Below are 26,068 nucleotides of genomic sequence, written 5' to 3' on the forward strand. Positions count from 1 at the left end.
CTAAGAAGGACCCACCCCCTGCTTCCCAGCTTCCCTGACTTACTGGGATGGGGAGGGGCATGTTTCCAGGGGTAAGACAGATCCAAGGATGCCAGGCCCTCCAACATACATATATCCCTAGCACTGTGTTTAAATGTGGGTTGAGTAGTTACCATTGCCCTAAAGGTGCTTACAGTCTATTCAGGGTACAAAATATGCACCAAATATAAGACACGAAGGGAAAGCTTTCCTCTCATCATGAAATGGAAAAGGGAGAGGACCACAACCTGACTTGGGCTTTGATCAATGCTGATCAGACTGGCTGGCATCAAAGTGGGAAACAGGACAGAGACATTTGGGACCTCTTAATGGCAAACTGTCACACTAGCTGAGTGACTTAGAGCATGAAATATGATGAAGAAAGAGATCAGGTTCTGCCACTTAATGCCTTGCAATCTTGGGCACATACAATCTTTGTGCCTCAGATTTTCGAAGAGTAAAAAGGAGTCCCCCTCCCCCATTTATACTGTTGATATGAGGATCAAATGTGATAAAGCATTTGTCCTGTAGTGAATGCTCAATAAATAGTAATTATTAGTAGTATTCAAAATGCTTCATGCCTGTTTCAGGTCCATCGCCATGAAAGAGGCATAACCCTATTGCTGAATGGTAGTTAAAGTTTGATGCTCTCTCCATCTCCCTCTACTTGAGGCCTCAGGAATCAGATCTAAGTGGCTATAACAAAATGCCCTTCCAAGAGGGATGAAGAGTATGCATGTGTGTGGTTTCTCACTGGATTACTAGAGACTTTAGATGATTCCTTAAACTAACATAGGACCCCAAGTCTTATTCTTGCTCTTAAAACTATGCTGAAAGCTTCCATCCACATGTTGAACCTAGGGCACAAAATTCTGAAAACATGATGCAGTCAATTTCATATTTTTTCCATTCCCCAACCCCAAAAGACTGTAACACTTCAAATCATCTTTATTATGGGGTGACAGATTTGGGGTTCTTAGAGATAGTGGTGGCTAGAAGGGTGGCACTTCATCCCTGCAGTAGTTTGTTTGGGGGTAGGGTGTGGTGGGGAGAATGCAAGGAATCATCAGTTGGAGTAACCCTTGGCCCTGTCTTCAGCGCCTACACAGTGCCTGGCACACAGTAGGCGCTCAATAAATATGTTAGCGGTTTCCGGATATTGGGGATTTCAGGCGATAGAGGCTCCCTTTGGGAACAATATACAGAAAAGAACATCTCACATTCTGTCAGTTTGCAGTTCTTGGTTCAAGGGTACTGCCTGTAACCCCTCCTCCTTCTTTTCTGAGAGGGGCTGGCCATCTCATCAGGGTGCTTCATCCCAGGACCCTGAACCCTCTTTCTGGGGCTGCAGTTTCCCCACGTGGAAGACGATGTGATGTACATCATTTTGGGAGGGACACTACCCTCTTGATCCCTCACTTTCGAGGCACAAGGATCTTAAAATCTAGAGGCCTTCGAGACTGCTTGTCATTTAATGAGTACCCACTTTTAGAATCCCTCGCTGAAATGTAGCCTTTTATTTTTGACCCTCGCCTCCTGCACTTAAGGGTATTACTTGGGGGGCTGGGGGACCCCAGGCAACTTGAGGGGATCCCCGCTCAGGGGACGGTGTTAGGCAAGGAGGCGGGATTGGCGTGTTGGAGGCAGGGCCGCAGGCTCCCAGGGCCACCCAGTCGCAGGGCCAGTCAACAGCTGCGGCCACGCCCCCGCTCCCGGCCGAGACCCCAGATCTTCCTCGCACTATTGCAGGGTTGGGCCGAGGCCCGCGCATGCCTGCTGAGAACCTACGGCCGCGGAGGGGCGGGCCTTCTCCTGTTTCTTGCGATAGGCTCCGGCAGTGCGAGTAGGCCCCGCCCCCGTGCGCGGCCAAGTCTACGGACAAAGTCCGGGCTTGCGGACGGGCTCCGGCTGACAGCGTCCGGCAGCGCGGCACAGCCCCGCCCCCACGCGGGGGCACGCTTCCGGACGCGGTCCGCGCGCGCTGGAAGGTGCCGGCCCCGCGGCTCGGCGTGGGTTTGTGACGCGCCTCCGGTGGCCCCGCCCCTTCCAGCAGCGTCAGCAGATCCCAGTGGTTGCGCTGGCGGGCGACGTCTCCGGGTGTCAGCCCGGCCTGGTCCCGTAGCCCTCGGGCGGCTCCCAGCCCCAGCAGCAGCTGAGCTACCTCCATCGCCCCTTCTCGGGCCGCCAGGAACAGCGGCGTCTGCTCCTGCGCGGGAGGAAACAGCCAAGGGCGAGGTCAGGGAAGGCCACGCCCGCAGGACTGGCCCTCCTTCTTGACTGCTGCCCCGCCCCTTCAGGGTTTTCGCAGTTCACCTCTCCCGCTCCCAGTTTGTTAGGGGCCCCATCTAACCCTGCCATCCTGTGCGTCTTTATCGGCTCCTGCCTGGAGAAGGGAGCGGGCGGCCCGGGCGTTGTTCACGGCGGCGGCCCAGTGCAGCGCTGTTTTTCCTAGGGGACCACGTGAGGTAGTTACCGCGAGGCTGGGGGCCAGACGCCTGGGTTCCTGTTTCCCACGGGTGCTGGTCTTGGGGGAAGGGCTGTTCCGCCCGCCGGGTCCCTCCGAGGCGGAAGCGTTGCCCAGGTGACCGTCGGCCTGCAGGAAGCGTTGCCCCTGGTGACGTCACCGGCGCGCGGGAGGGACAATAGGGCATTGTTCTGGGGTCTATGGGACCGGCAGGCCGCGTCCCTCCCACGAGACCCTTCTCCATTTTCGCAGACACTCTTCCTCCATCCTAGTTGCCGGTGGGCAAGGGCAGCGTGTGTGTGTGAATGCCCCAGCTTCCGGTTGGTTCCTCTGCTGTCCCCCCCATTTTTTAGATCTTACCTCACACCCCATTTGCTCAGTTTCTGTATAGCGCAACATCAGCTTCTCCAGATCCATACCCCATTTGTCTCTGGCCCCCACATCTGCTTGGGCTGCAATCAGTTCTTCAACCAGGTCTTCGACAGCCAGCCTGGCGGCCAGCATCAGGGCTGTGGTCCCATCCTCTGTCCGTGCATCCACTGCAGTCTGTCTGCTGCGGAGTAAGAGCTGGAGGGGCCAGAGAGGACCAGTGACTGCTGGTATATCTGGACTGCTAACTAAGGCCCCTCTTACTGCTAACCCACCTCCCAATCCATATTCAGTTCTGTTCTTCTGTTCTTGTTTCTCTATCAGTCCCCAATCATCACCTTCCTCTTTGCCAAACCCTGGAGAAGGCTTTTGCCCAGCCTTACTTGCAAGCTTGCCCATTGTCCTTTAGCAACCCCAGTGTTCACTGACCTGGCAAACCTCCCTAGCATCAGCAGCCACAGCCGTGTGAAGAGGGGTGCGCCCTGCCCGGTCTGGCTGGTTGGGGTTGGCTCCAGCCTCGAGGAGGCGGCGGGCAGCGGTTGGCCGGGAGAATCGAGCAGCCAGGTGCAGGGGTGTCTCCCCCGTACCCACAGTGTGAACCTGGGGACAGGCCCCTCCCTCCAGCAGAGGTTCCCAGGGCTCAGGACTTCCCAGCCATGTCCTGGACTCCACGCCCCCACAGCAGACTGCTGACATCAGGGGTGTCACCCCATCTGTGGATGAGACATGAGAAATGGGGGACAACTGGGAACGTGGGAGAACATGGAGGCTCAGGGAGAATCACAGCCTGAGGTGTCAAGAAGCCCAGCTTGGGATCTTTATTTTTGTGTGGCTTGTGTCAGTGACTTTCTGTTTTGCTCTGGGCTTCAGTTTCCTCCTCTGTAAAAGGAAGTGTCAGGTCTTAATACTTTAACATTTTAGAGCAGTGATTCTCAAACTTGAGTCCTGGTTCAGACTCACCTACAGGGCTTGTTAAAACACAGATTCCCCAGTATTTTGAATTGAGTCAGAAGCTCTGGAGTGGAACCTGAAAATTAATATTTCTAACAATTTCCCTGGTGATGCTGCTACTTCTGTCCGGGGACCACACTTTGACTGTTCTGAAGCACTTACTCTAGTATTGGTTAATCCAGTTCAGATATCAAAGGACTTTGTGATTCTAAAAGGGGTCAAAGGGAGTTTTCATTTTCTTGGTCTAGGTTGACTCACGTACCAGGTCCCTGGGTGTCCACGTCAGGGACATCCATCTCAGAATCCTGGGGAGGAGTCAGCATGGCTGCCTGGGGGAGCTCTTGGCAGTCACTGCTCAGAGACCAGAGCTGGCACTTGGGGGGTGAGGCCATTTCTTCAGCCTTGGGGATCAGAACAAGGGTCAGTGAAGGCAAGGTGACTTGTCCCTTCAACCCCTCCATCACTTTAGGGCCATTCTTGCCCCACTGCTTTCACCTGGCCCACCTCCTCTCCTTCCTTGGGGACTGAGCACATCACAACACCATCCTCATCCATTTCTGCCTCTGCTTTCAGCGCCCTGGAAGGGGGTGGGTGGGGAGAGGACCTTCAGGGCCCCAGAGATTCCCAGCAGCCTTCCCACTTCTCTCCCCTTCCTGTCCCTTCCTGTGTCTTCAGCTTCTGCAATAGCTTCTGTTATTGCTTCTGATCACCAATATCTCCATGGGAAAGAGTCCCCTCCCTGAGCCCCAGTTCTTTCTCACTCTCACTTGAGGCCGATGCTGTCCTCGCCCAGGGGGGGTCGACGTCGACGGGAAACTGGCTGAGTCCGGGGCCTGCGAGTAAACCCAGGGGGCAGCCAGAGGGCCCCATGCTCTCGGCGCTTGCGTCGGATGAGCTGGAGGACGAGAAGAGCCCCGAGGGCCAGGAGAAGGACCCCGACCACGGGGGAGCACAGTACAGGCCAGGGAAGCTGGTTGGCAGAGGGCTCTGGTGGAAGAGACACAGAAAAAGAGGCCATGCTTGGTGAGGCTGGGTACTCTGGTGAGACCTTTGAGCAAGTGCAGATACCTCTTTTTGCCTCAGTTTCCTCAACTGTAAAATAGGAATAATAATAGTACTTGCCTCATAGGGTTTGTTGGAAGGATTAATACTGTAAAATGCTTAGAGCAAGGCCTGGCACATAGTAAGTAGCATATAAGAGTTGTTATTCTTTCATAATGCTATGAACGGTCTGATTTGCAGATGATTGGATAACTCTTGGCTTATTAGAAAAGGCCAGAACTCAAGGTTTGTGGGCGGTGTGTGATAGAGGTTAGGATAAAAGACTCAGGGAGACGGAGATTGCAGAGCAAATGGGTTGTGAGGAGATATACTTAGAGAAGAAGGTTAACAAGGGTAAGTCTCCACAAAAAACATTTGGGGTCTCAGTGCTTCTGTTTCATTTGATTTCGTTGAGGTTGCTGGCATGAAAGCTGGCCTGGGAGCAAAATCAGGGAAATGACAGGATCACCTACCAGTGCCTGCACGAGGGTGGGCAGCCAGCAGGGGTCCTGGCAGTAGGGGTTCCAGGGCCCCCACTGCGGCCATCGCAGCAAGGAAGCGGAGTAGGAGCCCAGGGTCCCAGGGGCAGTGGGATGCAGGGTGCTCGGGGCCACAGCGGGACAAGTCCACACCCATCACCACCACAAACCTGTGGGGAAGAGACCCCTGGGTTGGTCCCTGGCTCCCCTCTGCCAGTTAAAGAACTGATGTCTTTCCTCCCCCCCCCGCCCCCCGCCGTGGTTCTTACCCAGTGCTCAGGGAGTCTGTCTCCTTGCCTGTAGGCTCTGTTTGGGGGGCTGCTCTCTCCTGCTGCAAGGGGTCTGGGGTTCCTCCTAGCTCCTCTTCTGCTTGGGCTCCAGGATAGGGGTATACCATGTCCCTGCCTTCACTGTCCTTCCTCACCCAGAGCCCTACCCTCAGAGTCAGGGACAGCACCCGGGCCAGGGCGAGCAGCTGCTGGTCCAGGGTTGAGGGGCTCAGCACCACCAACAAGGCCAGGGAGGGCCCCCACTCTGAATTCCCATCTTCCGGCCTGCAGTCACCCCCGTCCCAGCCACATTCTGCCGTGTTGCAGCCCTTTTCGCAGTGTCCATTGTGGAAGTGATCGCGGCAGTACTGGTCATAGGCTGGACTGTGGGGTGAGGAGATGGGGGCTCAGGACTCTAAAGAAACCTGATTCCCTCGCCCCAGAAAGGATTCCTGATACTCTACAGACTCTAGGGCTCTCTGCTTAGTGGGGGCAGTTCTGGAGTAGTGGGTTTACTCCCTGGACTGTAGCTAGTCCAGACACCCTAATATCTACTGACCTTTGTTTCCTAACACTGTCCCCTCTCTACCCTCCCCAACTTCTGGCTCCCTAAAAGGGAGCCCTTTTCCCTCAGGGATGCTGGTTGCTAGGGGAGATTCTCCATGGCAACAAGAGTTGCCTGGCTTGAGGCCAGGGTTCCCATGACACTCAGAGGGTAGCCCAGACAGGCAGTGCCCTCTTTCTTGGTCCCCATGTTAAATATTCATGCTGCCTCATTCCCTAGGGTTGGAGTCTAGTGTCTTCTATCCTTGTTTAGCAATGGTTATTAGAGTGGAAGCTCTCCGGAGCGTGAGGCTATGATCACACTGTAACTCAGACTCTTCTTTGTCTTTCCTTCTATCTTCATCCTGCCTCCCCCACCATCCCCCGCCCATCATCCCAAATCAGTTTCAGGCTCACGTGCAGGCTGGAGGAGTCTCACAGTCGTAGCCATCAAACAAACACTCTTCAGAGTCACACTGTGGGTGGCACTGCCCGTCCCGGAAGAGAAGCCAGCACCGGGAATGGGAGGGGCAGCCCTTCCAGGGGTCTGGGACCCCCAGGGAGCAGTCCCCCCCATCCCAGTTTCCGCCTGGGCCACTGCAGCCAGCATCGCAGGCCCCATCTCCACTTCTGCCCTCGCATCCCTTGACTCCGGGCCTCTGACACCGGGGCCCTGGAGAGCTGGCAGGGCAGGAACAGCGAAAGCCTGGGCCCCCTAGCCCGGGTGTCTCTGAGCAGCTACCATTGTGCAGGCATGGAGAAGGAGGGCCACAGCCTGAAGGAGCTGGTGGGGTCAGGCAATCAGGACCCCCATAACCATTGAGGCAGGCGCAGCGGGGTGGGAGTCCAGGCTTGGGGGAGGGCAGACAGAGGCCACCATGGTGGCAGTGATGGAGACCGCAGGAGGGGGCTCTGTGGCTGCAGGTGGGGCCTTCAAAACCCTGTGGAAAAATGTAATTTGTAACAACAATAAAGGCAAAAACAGTTATAAAGGGAAAAAAGTAATTTGTAACAATAGTAAAGGGGAAAATGTAACTTTTGGGTTAAGTTCACTGGTGTTATCTTTTAAATAAAGGAAGGCTATGCATAAACTAATGTTAATTTGTATTTTACTGTACCATGAACCAGGGTTTAAGATTAACCTAGGGCTTCTCATAGCTCAGTAAAGAATCCGCCTGCAATGCTGCAGACCCTGGTTTGATTCCTGAGTCAGGAAGATCCGCTGGAGAAGGGATAGGCTACCCACTCCAGTATTCGTAGGCTTCCCTTGTGCCTCAGCTGGTAAAGAATCCGCCCGCAATGCGGGAGACCTGGGTTTGATCCCTGGGTTGGGAAGATTCCCTGGAAAAGGGAAAAGGCTACCCACTCCAGTATTCTGGCCTGGAGAATTCCATGGACTGTATATGTATAGTCCATGGGGTTGCAAAGAGTCGGACACAACTGAGTGACTTTCACTTTCACTTTCACTTTCCCTGGGGTCCAGTGGTTAAGGATCTTTCTGCCAATGCAGGGGACACAGGTTCGATCCCTGGCCTGGGACGATCCCACGTGCCATGGGGAAATTAAGCCTGTGTGCCACAGCTACCAAGACTGCTCCCTGAAGCCTGTAAGCTGCAGCTACCGAAGCCTATGCCTAGAGCCTAGAGCCTGTGCTCGGCAACAAAAGAAGCCACCACATTGAGAAGCCCCTGCACCACAACTAGAGAGTAGCCCCTGCTCCTTGCAACTAGAGAAAGCCCTGGCGCAGCAATGAAGACCCAGGGCAGCCAAAAATAAGTAAATAAATAAATATAAAAAGACGAACCCATTTTCATGCATCTGAGGTCTATAAACAAATACACACACTTGAGTTAAAAGAACTTATTCACGGTTACCCAGCCAGCCTTGCAGACCTTCCCACAGGCAATGTCCATGACTTCTGAAAGTTCCATTCAAACTTCCACCTGATTCTGCCTTTCCCCATCACTGCTTCTGAGGGCCAGGTCCCCCTCTGGACCTGAGATGGCTTTCTCTGATAATTCCTTCTCAGGTGAACCACCCCCCCACCCCACCCGGTTCCCAGCTCAGGGTTTCTTTTGTGTTAGCGTTGGGGGCAACAGAGGAAGCAGCCTGTGGTCACTCACCTGGGGGCAGTGGCAGGTGAATCCTGGGGGTGTCCCTGCTGTGGCCTCACATGACCCCCCGTGGGCACAGGGCTGGCTCTGGCAGGGGTCTAGCTCCACTTCACACCACTGGCCTGTGGTGGGGTGGGATTGAACATGACACTGCTTCAGTCGCGGCCTCCTTCCCAGCTCATTCCTGGGAGTCAGCCCAGCACTCGCCGCCCAGGCGCAGGGATGGTGGTGCATATTCTCTAGGCTGGGGTCTGAGGCAGGGAATGGGCCAGATGACCAGGCTGCCTTGTGGGTGGGGCTTGTCTGGCCTTCCATGGTCAGTTCAGCTATGGCTAGAGATGCGCACGCCCCTATCTCAGGCCTCACCTGTGTGTCCAGGCAGACACTGGCAGTAGAAGGCGTTGGCCAGAGAATGGCAGGCTGCAGTGCCTGTGGGGTGACAGGGCCGGTCCAGACACTCATCCACGTCCCCCTCACAGCGCAGCCCCACAAAGCCCGGCGGGCAGGCACAGTGGAAGCCTCCGGGTTTGGAGGTGCAGGTCCCCTGGTTGTGACAGGGCTGGGATTGACACGCGTCTGGTTCCTTTGAGCAGTTCTGTCCACTGTAGCCGGGTGCACACTGGTAGGCAAAGAAGGTCAGACAGGGAACCAGTAAGTGAGCCCCTCCTGGCACTCTAGGGACCCAGTGCAAGATGGTCTGCCTACCATCCCACCTTCCAACTCAAAGCATCACTCAGCTCACCCTCCATCACAGTCACGTGTAGCCTAACCCTTTCACCTCAGTTCCACACGAGACACTATTGTTTGGTAATATGGACCTTGTCCCCTTCCAAGTCCCAATCTCTATAATTCATTACCACTAGATATAATTCCATTTTTGATAAAACCTTCCTCTTCCAACCACACACCCACTGGGTTCTCTCATGCTTTATTAGTTTATAAGCTTTTATTAGACTTCCCTGGTAGCTCAGATGGTGAAGAATCTGCCTGCAATGCAGGAGACAGGGTCGGGATGATAGCCTGGAGAAGGGAATGGCAACCCACTCCTGTATTCTGGCCTGGAGAACTCCATGGACAGACCATGAGATTGTGAAGAGTCAGACACGGCCGAATGACTAACACTTTTGCTTTCAGGCATTTATTGAATTGCCTACTTTGTGCCCAGGCATCTTTTCAGGCTCTAGGAATACAAAGAAAATCAGAACTGCTTCCCTGCTTCCATGAAATTCTCAGTCAACCAGAGAAGAGACAGCTATCACTGATGGTGTGATTTATACACATAACCTCTAGAACTCTCCTGACCACCCTCTCTATGGGTCATCTCATTTGACTCTCACTTTGCGGAAAAGGAAACTGATTCCTTGAAAGATAAGTGCCTTGCACAAGTCACACAGCTGGTAGGTGGCAGAGCTGGGATTCAGCACAAGTCTATGACTCAGTAACTCATGACCTTAACCATTTTCTGATTGTTTCATATCCTGCTGGTGAGAAAAGGGTCATTGTGAGGTCTGTACCATGTGCTGAGTTCTTGCAGGAGGAAGGAGAGTATGCAAGAATGGAGTACCAGGAAGGTTTCAGAAAGGTGGAGAAAAAACAATTCAGAGAGAGTCTGAGGAATGCCCAGAGGGTTGGAAGAAGCAGATGAGGTAGGTGGGAGTTTTGAAAACTTCTGGAGGAAGGAGTTTCATGAAAGAGGAAGTAGAGCTGAGTAATGGGTGCACGGGGGTTCACTACTTATCAGTACACTGTTTTTGTGTATGTTTAAAAATGCCTGTAATAAAAAGTTAAAAAATACATTGAAAATTTAAAGAAAGAGGGTAGTTATGGGATTGTGCCTTCTATTCAAAGTCATGGTTGTGAGTACACGGATCAGGTTGCTTGGAATTGAAACCCAGCTGTGCCTTCCTGTCCTGCTCAGTGACCTGAACCACCAAGGAGAGGCCCTAACCCAGTCTGGAGAGAAGTTAGGGACATTTCCCTGAGGCAGCTGCTTCCTGGGCACCAGCCAGTGGAAGAGGGGTGAGGAAAGCCACCAAAGAGCCAGTCTGGGGTGTGAGGAAGCCAGCTGCAGCTTTGTGTTGCTGGAGCAGAGTTGAGCAGGGAGTGAAGAGAGATGAGGCCTGAAAGGGAGGCAGGGCTGGGTCACGCCGGTTTGGGACTTCATTGTGGAAGAGGTGGGCAGTCACTGAAGGGTTTTTGTGTTTTTTGGCCATGCTGCGAGACATGTGGCATCTTAGTTCCTCAACCAGGGATTGAACCTGTGCTCCCTGCATTGGAAGCATGTCTTAATCACTGGTGAAAGTGAAAGTGAACATGTTAGTTGCTCAGTCATGTCTGACTCTTTGTGACTCAATGGACTGTAGCCTGCTAGTCTCCTCTGTCCATGGAATTCTCCAGGCAAGAATACCGCAGTGGGTTGTCATTCCCACCTGCAGGGGCTCTTCCCAACCCAGGCATCAAACCCTCGCCTCTTGCACTGCAGGCAGATTCTTCATTAGCTGAGCCACCGCGAGGGAAGTCTGCACTGAAAGGTTTCAAGTAGGAGAATGACAGGCCAGCTTAATGTTTTCAACAGAGCACCCTAGTGGTGGAATAGAGGGTGAAACTTTAGGAGAACAAGTGTGGAGACAGCGATGATATTGTTAGGAGGCTGATGAATGTGTCCAGGTGGAATGCGTCGAAGGCCTGGACTAAGGCAGTGGGATAAGGGTGAAGGGGCGAGGACAGAGCTGAGAAATGTTTAGGAGGTAAAACAGCTTGACTTGGTGGTTGGTTGGACGTATAGGGTAAATGAAAATGCCTTCTCCCTGCCCTTTCTGCCCCTTGACTGCTGTTTTCCATATCCAGCCCAACTTTGTCTTCCCCCCGCCTCCTCTAGACCTTCTCACCTGGCAGAGATAACCATTGGGTTGGGCCACGCAGGTAGCCCCATGCTGGCAGGGCCTGGACTCACAGGGGTTCACCTGGTCCTGGCATGTACTGCCTTGGAATCCAGGGGGACAGTGGCAGAAATGGGAGGGGCCGCTGTCAATGCAGACACCTCCGTTCTGGCACAGGGAAGAGACTTCTGTGCCTGGGAAGAGAGACAATAAAGCTAAGTGGGTTGGGAGGATGTGCAGGGGCCCCAGACACTGAGCAGAGAGGTCCATGGAGGGACCACTAACACCTCTGGGGTGGGCGGAGGCCACCTGGAGCCTGAGGAATCAGTAGGCTCCTGAAGCTGAAGAGATTAAACAAGTTCGGAACATGGATGGACCTAGAGATTGTTGTATTAAGTGAGTAAGTCAGAGAAAGACCAATACAATATGATGTTGCTTATATGTGAAATCTAAGTTCCGAATGTGGATGGACCTAGAGATTGTCATACTAAGTGAGTAAGTCAGACAGAGAAAGACCAATACCATATGATGTTGCTTATATGTGAAATCTAAAAAAAAGAAAAGATACAAATGAACTTATCTCCCAAACAGAAACAGATTTACAGATGTAGAAGATAGACTTATGATTACCAGGGTTAAGGAGGGAGAGAGGGATAAATTGGGAGATTGGGATTGACATATATACACTTCTATATATAAAATAGATAACTAGTAAAGACCTACTATGTAGCACAGAGAACTCTACTCAGTACTCCATAATGGTGTATATGAGAAAATAATCTAAAAAGGACTGTTTCTTTTTTAGATTCACTTTGCTGTACACCTGAAACTAATACAACATTGTAAATCAACCATACTTCAAAAAAAAAAAATTAAGTTCCTTCTCTTGCATATTTTGTCAGAATGGAGAGAAATACCTCTTTTTTGATTTATCAGAGCATTATAAGCAACTATATTCTTGACCTTAAACAAGTCTCAAACAAGGAAGAACTCAAGAGAAACTTCAGGTGGAAGCACTTGGCTTAACAGTCTAACTCCATCCCCTGGGTTTTGCCATTCTCTTATGTTCTCTCACTGTGATTCCCAACAACCATCTCCACAATGGTCTTTCCCCTGAGTTCTTCTCATATCAAAACTAATTTGAGGACTTCCCTGGTGGTACAACGGATAAGAATCCTCCTGCCAATGCAGGGGACAGGGGTTCCATCCCTGGTCTGGGAAGATCCCACATGCCTAGGAAGAGCTAGGCCCTCGGGCCATAAATGCTGAGCCCACGTACAACAACTACGGAGGCCCATGCGCCTGGAGTCCATGCTTCACAAGAGAAGCCACCTCAATGGGAAGCCCCATGCAACACAATTAGAGAGTAGCCCCTGCTCTCTGCAACTAGAGAAAGACCGTGAGCAGCAATGAAGACCCAGCACAACCAAAGATAAATAATTAAAAAAAAAAACTTATTTGAGCAAGGAAGGTATTCTTTTACCAGGGAGTTGTCATAACATCCAAGTGAGGGGGTCATGGTGAAGTGTGTTGCGTGTGGTCGGTTAAGTGTGGTTCACTCTGAGTTATGATGGTAATGACAGTGTTGAGTTGTTCCACCCTGGATCACTGGGTTATGTCCCTGGTACTTGTGTTAAACTGGAGTCTGATTGGCTGGGCTGCGTAGTGTTGCTTGAATTGTGTTGAACGTGGTTCTAGGAGTTGAGTTGTGTTAGGCTGTCCTGGGTGTTGAGCTGCAGCTTCAATTACTGGTTGGTGTGTGTTGCTTCAACTTTTAGTTGGTCAGTTGGCCAACTGTTGTGTGTGGATGTCCTTAGGGATGGGTTTGAGGAGGAGACCCTTTTGCTCTTCCTCTGCTCCCTAGCCGGTCTTGGGTTGGTACCTTGGCTCAGAGCAACCCTCTGGCAGGAGGACAGCGGCAAGTTGCAGAGAGGCCCAGTCCATCCCTGGAGGCACAGGCACTGAAAGGAGGGCCCAGTCTGGAGGCAGTGGGAATTTTGTGGGCAGGGCTTCTGGGCGCATAAGTCCATCAGCGTCTGAAGGTTAGGAGGGAGCGTGAGGCGGGAAGGAGCATCAGGTTCCCAGGCCCAGAGATGGTCCTCTGCCAGCTCCTCAAAATCCCTTCCCCTGAAAACTGTCTCCTGAATGGTCTGGGACCAGGTCACCCTCCCTGGTTTCCTTGGATACGTGCATCCCAGAAGAGTTGCTGGGATCAAAAATCCTTTCAGCGAACCATACAGATCTCGTGCTCAACTCCTAGACTCCCAAACCTCCTTTCACCCCTCCTAAGCTTCCCTGCTGCCCCCGTCAATGCCCAAGGCCCTCTGACTGGAGCTCTCCCGCCTCCTCCTTCCTCTGCACACCTGGCTCCCGGCCTCACCTGACAGCTGCCTCCTGTGTAGCCAGGGGGACAGAGGCAGCGGGGACCCTGAGGGCTGTCTTGGCAGGTTGCCTTGTTCCTACAGGGGCTGGATGAGAGAGCGAGAGGGCACAGCGGGAGGAAGGAAGGTCAGGGAAACAAGGGGTGGGAGTGTGTGGTGTGTGAGGAGGCAACCGCTGGGGAGGTGGGAAAGCCGGAGGGAAGGCAGAGTGGAAGGCTGCGGGGCGTGGGGCGAGAGCAGCACGGAGCCCCAGAGGAGACGGAGCGGAAGGCTGGCAGGGGCACCCTCCCTTCCTCCAGGGGTCTGTGTGCCCTGCTCACCTGTCTGCGCAGCTGGGACGGGTCCTCCCCTCGCAGCGTGGGCCCTGGAAGCCTGGGGCACAGAGGCAGGAGGAGGTGCCCGGCCTGTTCACACAGGTGCCCCCATTGAGGCACGGTGCTGGAGAGAGGAGGCTGTGAGGGGTTGGGTTCCTTGCCTGTAGCCTGGCCTGTGACCTGAGTCACACACAGGGCACTGCCCCCCTACCCTGCCAACTTCCCCACCCAAACAATGGCTCCATGTGTCCAGTTAATTTTTTACCAACATACCCTGACCCCCTTCTGCATCCTTCTGTGGCCCAGCCCTAGGACGTGGTGGGAACTCACCAGAGGCACAGTGGTCAATGCTGGTCTGGCAGCGGAGCCCAGTATGGCTCAGAGGGCAGGCGCAGGAGTAACCCCCGGGGCTGGGGCTGCAGGAACCACCATTGAGACAGGGGTCCGAGTGACAGGCTGTTATCTCCTCACTGCAAGTGGGCCCTAAGGGAAGTGGGTGGGGTCTGAGAAAGTGAATCTTCCTTTTCTCTCTTCCTTTTCCTTCCCTTCCTCATCTCCATCCGCACTGTTCTCCCACCCAACCTTTTTCCATTCTCACCACCTCCTGCACTGTAGCCCATGCCCAATTCTTTTAATTTTTTTGGCTGCACCTGCAGCATGCATGTGGAATCTTAGTTCCGGGACCAGGGATCAAACCCATGTCCCCTGCTGTGGAAGCGCAGAGTCTTAACCACTGGACCACCAGGAAGTCCCAGTTCTTCTTGGTGGTGACTGAGACCCAGAGCCCTTTGGACACATGTCTCCACTGGCCTTGCCCTTGATTTAGATGGTGGTCAGCCCAGGGTATACATGGTTTAGGGAGCGCCTCACCTGTGTAACCTGTGGGGCAGGTGCAGTTGTAGCCAAAGGGCTGGGGGTGGCAGGTCCCTCCGTGGGCACAGGGGGTGGAGACACAGCCCCCCAGATCTGTGTCACACTCTGGTCCTGTCCAACCCCCATCACACACACATGAAGATCTGGTCATAGAAAGAAAGGGTGGAGGTTCTATTCTCTTGTCCCCATTGGTCAGACCCCTGTGACTGCTCTCTTTCTGGTCCTGAGACTCTGGCCCCTTTCTCAGGGGCTTTGCTCTCAGCATTGCCCCCAATTTTGCCTGACAAACCCCACTAATTTTCTCCAACTAGATCTATCCATCTATCCATTTATTCCTTCTATAACTTGTTTATTGTCTGTTTTTCCATCTTAAAACAGAAGCTCTGTGTGGTTAGATATGAAAACTTGGTCTCTTTTGTTTTGTGCTGTTTTCCCAGCGCCTGGAAATGTATCCACAAGTAATAGACACTCAATAAATATTTACTGAATGAATGATGAGATGAATTGGTCCTGGAATTTAATACATTTCTTTCTGCTTTGATCCTCCCAAGTCTTGTTTCTCTTTTTATTTATGAACTCTCCCCTCATTGGATAACACTCACCAGTCAAGCCCTCCCATTGGTTGTGATCTCAGAACTTTGTCCTCTCCTTCCTACTCCCATTGGTCATTTCCTACAGACCAGCACCTCACTGGCTGTCTTCTCCTGCCCTAGTTGAGGAGGACCCAGAGGAGACTATGAATGGGGAGGGCCTGGAAGATGTTACCTCTGGCAGTGCCCATGGTGGCAGGTGCAGTTGTCCTCTGGGGGGACACAGCCTGGGTTTCCATTGGGGCAGAGGCAGTGGGCATTGTCCTCCTGATCCTTACATTTTTGTTTGGGCTGGCACAGGTTGGGGGCACACAGGGGAATTTCACAGAGATGGCCTACGGTGGGGAAATAAGTCAGAAAACAAAGTCCGTCTTTGTCCTTGATGAGTTTGGAGGCACTTCTTATGCGTGACTTGCTCACTCCCTGTTACCCTATCCTCCAGTGGCTCCCTGATGCCTCAGGATACCAGCTTCTTCAGAATGACGCATGGGGTCCTGCATGACGTGACCTTCCTAGAAGTGCTACGTTTCTCACCTTTGCCCCGGTATCCCAAGTTCCGGATGTCCTACATTTCCTTAAGTGGGGTGCGTTTTCTCCCCTCCCCCTCCCCAGTGCCTTTGCAGGTGCTGTTATCTGTGGCTAAAACACACTGCCTGGCATTCTGTCTTGACAAACTCCTACTCAGCCTTTACGACTCTGTTCAGCCATTCTTTCTCATCTCTAGTCTGGGTTGGCCAATTCTTTGTGTTCCTATAGGATCCTATGCATTCCTCAGAGCTAACAAGAGACCTTCTGGTCTTTCTGCAGTATATTTAAAGTCACTCAAGGACAGCAACTCAACTTTGTGTCTGTGTCGGCATAGTAGGCAGTTAACAAATGTTTGCTAAATAAGCAAATGAATGGCTTGCCTTTGAATCTCCGCCTCTGCTCCTGGTCTCCGGTCATATCACTCATGTTGAGCCAGGTGTGAGTCCTACAGTAACACCCTCAGCGCCTGTATGGTTGTGCAGATTTCGCACTGCACAACTTTCAGGGATTCTTTTCTCATTCTGTTCTCACATCCCAATCTTCAGACACTCATCAATGACTCCACCCCAGTTGTGCTCCAGTTCTTTCCAACCTCTCCCCTGCTGACCTGTGAAGCCAGAAGGGCAAACGCAAAGGAAAGCTCCTGGGAGGTCAAGGCAGCTGGCTCCGGTGGGGCATGGGCCACTCAGACACTCGTCCACCTCCTCCTGACAGCGTGGGCCTTCAAAGCCTACGGTACAACAGGGGAATCAGGGCCCTTCATGGAAGTCTGCCCCTATCCCCACTGTCGCCTCCAGTGTTTTTGAGCCCCAGTTTACCTGGGGGACACTTGCAATGGAAGGATCCAGGCTGGTCCTGGCACTCCCCGCCGTTGGCACAGGGGGAGCTTTGGCATTCGTTGATGTCCTCCTCACACCGGGGGCCAGTGAAACCTGGTGGGGTGGGGAGTAAGTGGGGAGAGATGACTTTTTTTACTTTCTCTAGACTTATGAAGGACTTTGTTACAAATGTTTAAGATTTAAAGGCAAGAAGAAGAAGTTAAGAGTTAACACTTGTATGTGGCTTTTTCTTTGTTATTTAGTTGCTTAGTCCAGTCTGACTTTTTTGTGACCCCATGGATTGTAGCCTGCCAGGCTGCTCTGTCCATAGGAGTTTTGGGCAAGATTATTGGAGTGGATAGCCATTCCCTCATCCAGGGGATCTTCCAAATCCAGGGATGGGAACCTATGTCTCCACATTGCAGGTGAATTCTTTACCACTGAGCCACTGGGGAAACCTAGCTTTCTCTTTACAAATATAGAAATCACATGGTTACAAATTGCAAGGAGAGAATCTTGTTTCAAAGGGTTTGGGTTTTGAGGTTTTGTATAAATGTGTCATTATATGACAAAGACCCCAATGTGGGGGCTTCTCTAATAGTGATTTGAATTTCAGGACATAATGGAGCATAACTTGGTAACTTTAGCCTTCATATAAGTAAGGCATAACTGGATGTGTGTACTAATGCTGGAAATATATTTTATCAAAAGAATAAATACAAGTCCTGGCCTTTCCCCTTGGTAGGAAAATTGAACCTGAGGAACTTCCAGAGAAGACATCTGGGGCAGGTGGAGATGACAGGAGAGTGATGCATAAAAGTGAAACTCAGCCACTGTCAGCCATGTGACTTTGGGCAAGCTACCCAACCTCTCTAGGCTCCCCTTTCTTCCTCTGTGGGCTGCCCTTGTGGCTCAGCTGGTAAAGAATCCGCCTGCAATGTGGGAGACCTGGGTTCGATTCCTGGGTTGGGAAGATCACCTGGAGAAAGGAAAGGCTACCCACTCCAGTATTCTGGCCTGGAGAATTCCATGGGCTATATAGTCCATGGGGCCACAAAGGGTCAGACTGACTGAGCGACTTTCACTTTCACTTTTCTTCCCCTGTAGAAGGAGAATGATTATATAACCTACATCATGGTACTGCTGAAAGGATTAAATGAGATAATGCCTGAAACTACATAACCAAGTGCCTGGCTTGGAGTAAATATTCAATAAACATCAGTTATTATCATAGCTGGGAACAGAGGGATGTCCTGTGAAACTAGAGAATGAAGGTCTGGGGTGACTTTCCCTACATCCATGACTATCAGCTCCAAGACCAACGGGGACCACAAGCAGGCAGGGGGAGGGTATGGAGGGCTCTGAAGGAGGGCTGGAGGGAAGGGTTATTTGGGTGACTTGGCAGGACAGAGATGAGGGCGGGTGAGTGAGCGGGGGAAGGTTTGCAGGGTGTAAGAGGAAAGTTATGACCAACCTAGACAGAATATTAAAAAGCAGAGACATTACTTTGTCAACAAATGTCCGTCTAGTCAAGGCTATGGTTTTTCCAGTAGTCATGTATGGATGTGAGAGTTGGACTATAAAGAAAGCTGAGCACCGAAGAATTGATGCTTTTGAACTGTGGTGTTGGAGAAGACTTGAGAGGCCCTTGGACTGCAAGGAGATCCAACCAGTCCATCCTAAAGGAGATTAGACCTGGGTATTCATTGGTAGGACTGATTTTGAAGCTGAAACTCCAATACTTTGGCCACCTGATGTGAAGAGCTGACTCATTGGAAAGATCCTGATGCTGGGAAAGATTGAGGGCAGGAGGAGAAGGGGACGACAGAGGATGAGATGGTTGGATGGCATCACCAACTCAATGGACATGGGTTTGGGTGGACTCTGGGAGTTGGTGATGGACAGGGAGACCTGGCGTGCTGCGGTTCACGGGGTTGGAAAGAGTCGGACATGACTGAGTGACTGAATTGAACTGAAGAGAAGACAGTTTGGAGAGCAGGGGAGTTGGAGAGATGGGGCACTCCTTGGCCAGGCCTGAGAGACCTTTGAGAGGCCCCCGGTGACTGCCAGGCCTGAACCGTGGAGCAGAATCTGCACTTACCCGGCGGGCAGATGCACCGGAAGCCATTGAGCAGATCGTGGCAGTCAGCCTGGTTCAAGCAGGGGGCCGAGGCGCACTCGTTTACCTCCACCTCACAGAGCCGCCCTTCTAAGCCTGAGGACACGCAGGTGGGGTCAGCTTTGCTTCGCCTGGCTCCCCCTTTCTGCCCCAAAGGCCAGGTTCCAGAACCAGCCCTGCCCTTGACCTGCCAGGTGCTCCACCAGACAGCCCCTTCTGGGGGGCCGTGGCATGTGGCTTGGAGAGATGAAGTGAGGCCCTGCTGCTCTGCTGGACAGTGGCTCTGTCGCCTTCAAGTATGAAACCTCAGGGAGCAGGGCACCTGCTGGGACCTGTGGGAGGGCTCCAGGGAAGTGTCTTTTGAGGCCATTCCTCAGTTCAGAAGGCAGGGCTCACCCGGGAGGGCTGAGCAGCCTGGAGGTTCTCTAGGTACCAGTGTGACAAATGGGCATCTGCTTGGAGGTGATCCATGCCTTCCATGCTACCTGGGCAGGCCTCCACGCCAGGGAGACCAGGGATCAAGATGGGGATTTGAAGGGCATTTGGGAACCTGTGTCATTCCCACACTTGTCCTGCTTCTCTAGGCTCCTCCTAGTCTCCACTGTCTCACCCTGAACTGACACAGATCAGCCTCTGGACCTCAGCTGCCTCCCTCTTTTTGTCTGGGGAGCCTGCCTCTGAAGCTCCTTGGTATCTACAACCTTGTCCCTTGCTTGGATGACTGGATAGTGTTCTCAGCATTTTTCCTTGGACACTTCTCAGCTTAGGAAGGCTGTGTGGTGTAGTGGGTGAAACTATCAAAGCTCTGGGTTTGAGTCTACCACTTACTAGCTGGGCAACCTTGAACAAGCCACTTAACCCCTGCGTGCTTCAGTTCCTTCATTTATAAATGGGCATAGTATCAATGCTGACCTCAGAGGGATACTGTAAAGATTAGATAATGCCCGCAAGTTGCTCAGGCAGAAGTAAGCTATTGTTTGTCTAGTTTTATCCAGCTCCCTGCTATTGACTCCATCACTGTCTCCCTGGGAGACGTTTCTCCCCTTAACTCTAACTTATAGGTAGATGCTGCTTTGCAGTATTCCTTTCCCACTGAGCCAGATTCAAGCACACAGACCCTTTGGAATTTAAAAGGTTACTCTTGATCTCTACTGGGGCAAGTTTCCCTGAGTAGGTGGAACATTCTGGGTTGACATGAGCAGAGGCTGCAGCATGGAAAGTTGATTAACTGCTGCTTTTCTGTCCCTTGCTGGGCCTCTGCGTACAGTGGATCAGGCTGTACCTGCTGCGGTGACCGTGAAGCGAACACAGAGTTGAGCAGTGTGTGAGCTCACTGCCATCTGTGGAAGCTCTTGTCCTGTGGGGGGCACTGGTTTCTTAAAGTTTTCATCTGGGGGGTGAGGAGATGAGGAGAAGCCTTCTTTGCTGTCTGGCCCCAACTGGCCTCAGGCTAACCATTCTCTGGAAGGGTCACGTCTAGTGGCTTCAGCCCATTCTCTGGACGGGTCACGTACTGTGGCTTCAGCACACTAGTTCCCTGGCTCTTCCACCCAAGGCCCCATACAGCTGGTACCTGGTGGGCAGAGGCACTGGAAGGTGGCGAGCAGGTCCAGGCAGGTGCCGCCCCGGTGGCAGGGCTGCGACAGGCACTCGTTGTGATCGGCCTCGCAGCGGGAGCCCGTGTAGCCAGGCGGACAGAGGCACTCAAAGGAGCCGGGTGTGTTGAGGCAGGAGCCGCCGTGTTCACAGAGACTGGGGCCTTGCTGAGCTGGGAGGAGAGAAGACCTGGGAGTCCACCGGGCTCAGGGTGGAAGGGCAAGAAGGCCTGAGTGGCAGGGAAAGTGTGGGGGGCCTGTCTGTGGCGAATGAGATCACAGTGGGGAAAGGGGTTGTGACCTTAAAGTGGAGACGGAGTGGGACTTCCCTGGTGGTCCAGTGCTTAAGACTTCACCTTCAATGCAGGGGGTGTGGGTTCACTCCCTGGTCAGAGAGCTGAGATTCCACATGCCTGATGCCAAAAAACCAAAACATAAAGCAGAAGCAATATTGTAACAAATTCAATGAAGAATTTAAAAAAATGGTCCACATTAAAAAAAAAAATCTGGAAAACACTGGAGAGATGACTAAAGGCAGTCTGGAGGGCTGAGTATTGGTGAGAAGACTGGGTAAGAAAGAGATGCCCAATAAGGACAAATTCAGGAAAAAAGAGATGTTCATTTCTTTATTTGGCCGCTGTGCAGCCTGTGGGATCTTAGTTCCCTGACCAGGGATTGTATCCTGGCCTTCAGCAGTGAAATAGCGGCATCCTAACCATTGGACCACCAGAGAATTCCTGAGATGATTTTTAACTTGAAAAACAGTTTGCCTGTTTCCCTCTTCAGTATAGAGGCTTAGAGAGGGTCTGATGAGGGGGGTGCCTCACCCATCTGACACTCATCCAAGTCCTGGTGGCAGGTGGGCCCTGTGTAGCCCGGCTGACACACGCAGAGTGTGGAGCCGCTCAGGGGGTTGGTGCTGCACTGGGCTTCCTCATGGCATGGTTGACTCAGACACATGTCCTTCATGTGGCACAGGAGGCCTGGAGGGCGGGGTGGGTGAGGCGCTCAGAGGCTGCTCGAAGCTCCCAGGCACTCTCCTGGGGCTTCTGTCACCTAGCATCTCCACCTTCCGCCTCCCTGAGCCTCTGTGTCACACCTGTGCGCCCAGGTGGGCAGAGGCAGGAGAAGGAGCCCACGCGGTCAAGGCAGGTGGACCCGGGGGCGCAGGTGGCGGCCACACAGTCGTCCAGGTTCTCCTCGCAGCCAGCGCCTCCCCAGCCACTCACACACACACAGTGGAAGTCGCCAGCTGAGTTCTGGCAGGTGCCCCCATTTCTGCAGCGAGGGGGACCCTGAACCTCACATTCGTCCACATCTTCAGAGCAATCCCAGCCTGTAGGGGCGTGAGAAGGGGACAGACGCTGCAGCTGGGGGCCCTGTGAGGACTGGAGAGCCGGGGCTGACCATCTGGGCCACCGGTGCCATCAGCTTGGCTTAAACGACTCACCTGTCCAGGCCTCTGGGCAGAGGCAGGTGTAGGTGCCCAGCCCATCCTGGCAGGTGCCCCCGTTCTGACACTGGTGCCCGACACAGTCATCTGGATTCACCTCACAGCTTGGGCCTGTGAAGCCTGACAGGGTCATATGATGAGCTGAGAGAAGGGACCCATGGGACACCACCTCCATGCCCTGAGAGGGACCTCAGGAAGACCCCTGTGAGGACGCACCTGGGGGACACAGGCACAGGTGGAAGGTGGAGTCTCTCCCTGGAACCAGTTGACAGGTGCCCCCATTGAGACAGCCCCTGGGGGTGCAGGGTCCCGGCCGGAGTCCACAGCGTGGACCCTCCCGCCCAGCGGGGCAGAGACACTGGAAGGATCCCAGGGTGTTATGGCAGATGGTGCCCTTGGGGCAGGGTCCCGGGTCCAGGTAACACTCGTTGACATCGTGTTCGCAGGCATGGCCCTCGAAGCCGGGTGGGCAGTGGCACTGGATCTGGGGGTAGGTGGCCAGACACACCCCTCCATTGACGCAGGGGTTGGCTGAGCAGAAGTCTCGAAGCTGGCACTGCTCACCTGAGGTAGAGGACAGATGCTGAGAGGGCCGTTTCCAGCAGTGCACACATTCCAGCTCCTCCAGAATGACCCGCTATCACTCTGGGTTATCTCTGTGTCTGATCTCCGTATTTCCTTCCCTTCTTCCCATCCTCTCCCTGTCCTGGTCCATCATCCTCAGTTTTATCATTTTGGGGGGAGGGTTCTCTCTGGAGTGACCACATTTTTTTCCAGCCGAAAACTGAACACGTGGCTATTGGTGGGAGTATTGCGACTCAACCCTGCTTGGGAAAATCTGGGACTTGGTGTCTGTCCCTATAGTGGTGACCTGGGTGGAGAAGATCCCCCGGAGAAGGAAATGGCAACTCGCTCCAGTATTCTTGCCTGGGAAATCCCATGGACGGAGGAGCCTGGTGGGCTACAGTCCATGGGATCGCAAAGAGCTGGACCTGAATGAGCACGTGGTGGGGAAGTAGAAAGCACGGATCCTCTGAAGATTAGCCCCTGGCTTTGCCCCGGCCAGCCGTGTGCCCTCGGGCAGTCATCTCGCCTCTCGTCCTGATTCCCTGATCTTTGGGTGGGTGCAGTGCATCACGGTAAAGAGATTCCACAGCCATGCGCACTGGTGGGAATGGTGGCAGTGGCTGCTGAAACTGAACCAAGTAAGCACTTTCTGAGCCTCTCCCCCTTTCCTATCCACAACAGCCTTATGAAGTGTGGACACTGGCTGACAACTGAGGATCCAGACTGCTTAAATATCGTATGCAAGGTCATGTCTAGTCAGTGGCAGAAATGGTGTTGGGCCTGAGGAGGGGGCTGCCCAGAGCCCCTCCTCTGAAGCACAAGGTCTGGCAAGTCGCCACTGCCTGTCCTTCTTGTTGTCATATACGCTGGTCTCTCACACCCAGTTGCAGGCCCAGTTTCCTCAGAATCTCCCAGTTAGTTTAAGAATCTCCATTCCCTGGGTCTACTCCAGACCCATTGGAGCAGGCTTTCTGGGATGGGGGCACTAGCATTTTTAAGGCCTTCCAGGGTTGCAAAGAAGTTGGACGTGATTGAGCACACACAGTCCATCCACCCATCCATCCATCCATCCATCCATCCATCCATCCACCAATCAGTCAAAGGTGACTGCTGTGCCTGCTCAAGTCTGAGAAGCCTTGCCTCTAGTCCACCCCTCCTGGAGGTACCCGCGTCCAAGCACTTCCTGGTCACGTGGGCTTTGCTTCCTGGCCCAGTCCTCTCCATCCTGCTTAGGTGCCATGGAGCCTTTCTCTCCAGGTCCTCGCAGCTATGTCCTGGCACCCCTGACAGGGTAGCACACCTGCCCACCATACGTCCTGCTCTTGTGCCCCAGGACTGCACCCCTCCTCCTGGGATGGACACCCATTCCTCTCTCCAGGTCAGATCCTCCCATCCCCATCACACCTCCCACCACTGCAGTCTTCCCTGATGATAGCGTGGGCTCCCACCACTCAGAAAAGGAGCCACTCGGGTGCTCAGAATGCAGAGTCTTAGAAAGATGGTACTAACGATCCTATGTGCAGGGCAGCCAAGGAGACACAGACATAAAGAATAGACTTCTGGAGTCAGCGGGAGAGGATGAGGATGGGATGATTTAACAGAATAGCACTGAGGCATGTACATTACCATATATAACATAGAAGTCCAGTGCAAGTTCAATGCATGAAGCAGGGCACCCAAAGCCCGTACTCTGGGACAACCCAGAGGGATGGGGTGGGGAGGGAGATTGGGGGAGGGTTCAGGGTAGGGGGGCCACATGTATACCTGTGGCTGATTCATATTGATGTATGGCAAAAACAACCATGATACTGTAAAGTCATTCTTCTCCAATTAAAATAAACAAATAAATAAAGAATGCAGAGTCCTGGAGGTCCCCTGATGTGCTGGGCATTAACCCTCTAGCTACTGGGTCAGGGGAGGGAAAGTGGTCAGGGTGCTGTGCTAAGGGGGCTATGGCAGTAGTTCTTTACCAGCTGGCTTGGAAATAGCTCAGTGTTTTGGCAGTCATTACAATTCTGCTGGTGAATGTCAGTTTCGGGTAAATGGATCACCAAGAATTGGCTGGTTGATTCTCACGGCGTCCGTCTTCCAAGGGCTCACAGTCTCTTGGGCTCCAGTTCCATCTCTCCTACCCCGCAGCCCAGCCACGGCCCCCTCCTGTCCCTTCCTCCCCCTCCCATCAGCGCTCACCTGTCCATCCGGGCATGCAGGAGCATCGTGGGCGGCCCGAGGCCTGGAGGTGGCAGCGGCCCATTTTGGAACAGAAGGAGGAACAGGGGTCCTTGATCTGGGCCTGGCACCTATCGCCAGTGAAGCCAGAGGGGCAGGTGCAGAAGAAGCTGGGGGCCGTGGGAGAAGGGATGCCAGGGGAGCTGGGAAGGGTGGGAAGAAAGGCGTGGCAGCTGCCTCCATTCTGGCAGGGCTGGGCATCCTGGCAGGGGTCAGGAAACTGGCATGTCTCACCCAGGAAGCCAGGGGCACACCTGGGAGGGGTGGAGAGAGGAAAGTTCACATCCTGACCCTCTGCTCCTGCCTACCTCCCTCCTTTGCCTTCATTTGTTTCTCTTCATCTGCTTCGCCTCCTTCCTTTCTCCCCCATTCTCCCCATCCCCTCCCTTGTTCCCCTTCCCCGTCTCCCACTCCCACGAGGTGCACTCACTGGCAGGTCCCTTGCCCTTGGGATAGGCTCAGGCAGGTGCCTCCATTGGCACAGGGTTCTGGGGAACTCCCACACTGCAGCCCTAGGGATGGAGATGAGGGTGAGATGGGAGCAGGGAGCATCACGCTCCACTTGCCCTCCTTTGGATGCTCTGGAGGGACCTGCCTGCAGCAGCCCACGAAGGTGCTCCACACCACCATCGCCTCTACCTACGCCCCTGTTCTAGTCCCCACGTGGCACTCACACCCCAGCCCCCTAGATCCCAGGTCTCTCAGTTACTAATCCCCACCCTTCCTTTCCTGTTTATTCTCTGGCCTCTCAAGTCCAGCTTCAGGCCCCATCCCTCGGAAGCAAGACAACAGGGATCAGGAGGGGGGCTGAGGGGACTCCTGGGAGGTGAATGGCTGAAACACTAAAGGGATTTCCTCTCGGAAGGGCCCAGCATTGAGCCACCGGGGGTGGGGACAGCTGGACCGGGAAAGGGACTTTGTGAGCCTTTGACTTTCCCATGTCTCCATCTCCTGTTCCCTCTCATCTCTTCCCCTAGCAGGTGTCCACTCTGTTTCCTCTATTCTTCCTAAATGTGATTGCAAGAGTGTGCTGTCTCCTAGTTCCAGGGCCTGCTTGGTTCTGCCCAGGGGTGGGCACCCTCTCACCCATCCCCCTGCGGTCACCACCCCTGGCACGAGGCCCACAGCCTTGGTCTGTGTAGCTGCAGGAGCAGAGTCGGGTCTCCCTGCCGACTGTCCCAATTTGGGGGCAAGAATCTTCTCCATCCAGTGTTGCCTCAAAGTGAGGACTTTGGCCCTGTGTCCCCCACCCACCGGACCACCTCCTAAGGAAGGTGGGTCGCCTGGCCTCTTGCCCACCCCATGACTCACCTCTGGTTCTGACGACTGGCCAACACAGCAGCAGCAGCAGCGGCGGCAGCAGCGGTGAAGGGGGCTGCATTCCAGAGCCCCTGCCCCACGGCCAGATCCCCCCTGCCCCCTCCAGCGGGACCCTCAGAGCCCCTCCCTGAGGCAACAACCACCTCCTCTGCTC

General features: G+C 53.5%; 1 protein-coding gene across 7 annotated transcripts; it reads right to left on the bottom strand.

The window, feature by feature from the left end:
* Positions 1-963: 963 nt before the first annotated feature.
* Positions 964-26,001, bottom strand: NOTCH4 (notch receptor 4). Of its 7 annotated transcripts, none has more exons than XM_052649815.1 (30): positions 25,906-26,001; positions 25,025-25,106; positions 24,556-24,848; positions 22,015-22,362; positions 21,796-21,918; positions 21,445-21,681; positions 21,173-21,328; positions 20,324-20,518; positions 18,733-18,846; positions 16,632-16,745; positions 16,421-16,543; positions 15,461-15,620; positions 14,693-14,838; positions 14,153-14,305; positions 13,829-13,880; positions 13,508-13,595; positions 13,010-13,163; positions 11,137-11,321; positions 8,615-8,867; positions 8,258-8,370; positions 6,552-7,075; positions 5,592-5,975; positions 5,317-5,492; positions 4,570-4,789; positions 4,298-4,379; positions 4,065-4,203; positions 3,281-3,564; positions 2,843-3,049; positions 2,369-2,629; positions 964-2,224 (listed from the first exon to the last, which is right to left on the bottom strand). In XM_052649815.1, the coding sequence occupies exons 1-30, from the start codon at positions 25,973-25,975 to the stop codon at positions 1,535-1,537; spliced, it is 6,126 nt and encodes a 2,041-aa protein (XP_052505775.1). In that variant the 5' UTR covers positions 25,976-26,001; the 3' UTR covers positions 964-1,534. The 7 variants fall into 7 exon arrangements, 6 of the variants coding, with proteins under 6 accessions (XP_052505775.1, XP_052505771.1, XP_052505774.1 ...); XM_052649811.1 differs by having other exon boundaries at positions 2,369-2,466; positions 2,902-3,049; positions 4,307-4,379; positions 13,829-13,946; XM_052649814.1 differs by having other exon boundaries at positions 4,307-4,379; positions 13,829-13,946.
* Between the last annotated feature and the right edge of the window lie 67 nt (positions 26,002-26,068).

The sequence above is a fragment of the Budorcas taxicolor genome, chromosome 11 (assembly GCF_023091745.1).
Source record: "Budorcas taxicolor isolate Tak-1 chromosome 11, Takin1.1, whole genome shotgun sequence".
Taxonomy (NCBI): domain Eukaryota; kingdom Metazoa; phylum Chordata; class Mammalia; order Artiodactyla; family Bovidae; genus Budorcas; species Budorcas taxicolor.

Coding starts and splice junctions, on each gene's coding strand:
- NOTCH4 (XM_052649813.1), bottom strand. CDS start 25,975: ATGCAGCCCCCTTCACCGCTGCTGCCGCCGCTGCTGCTGCTGCTGTGT. Junction 13,596..13,828: donor CGTCCCAGCTGCGCAGACAG/GTGAGCAGGGCA, acceptor TCTCTCATCCAG/CCCCTGTAGGAACAAGGCAA. Junction 4,380..4,569: donor GAGGACAGCATCGGCCTCAA/GTGAGAGTGAGA, acceptor ACCCCCTTCCAG/GGCGCTGAAAGCAGAGGCAG.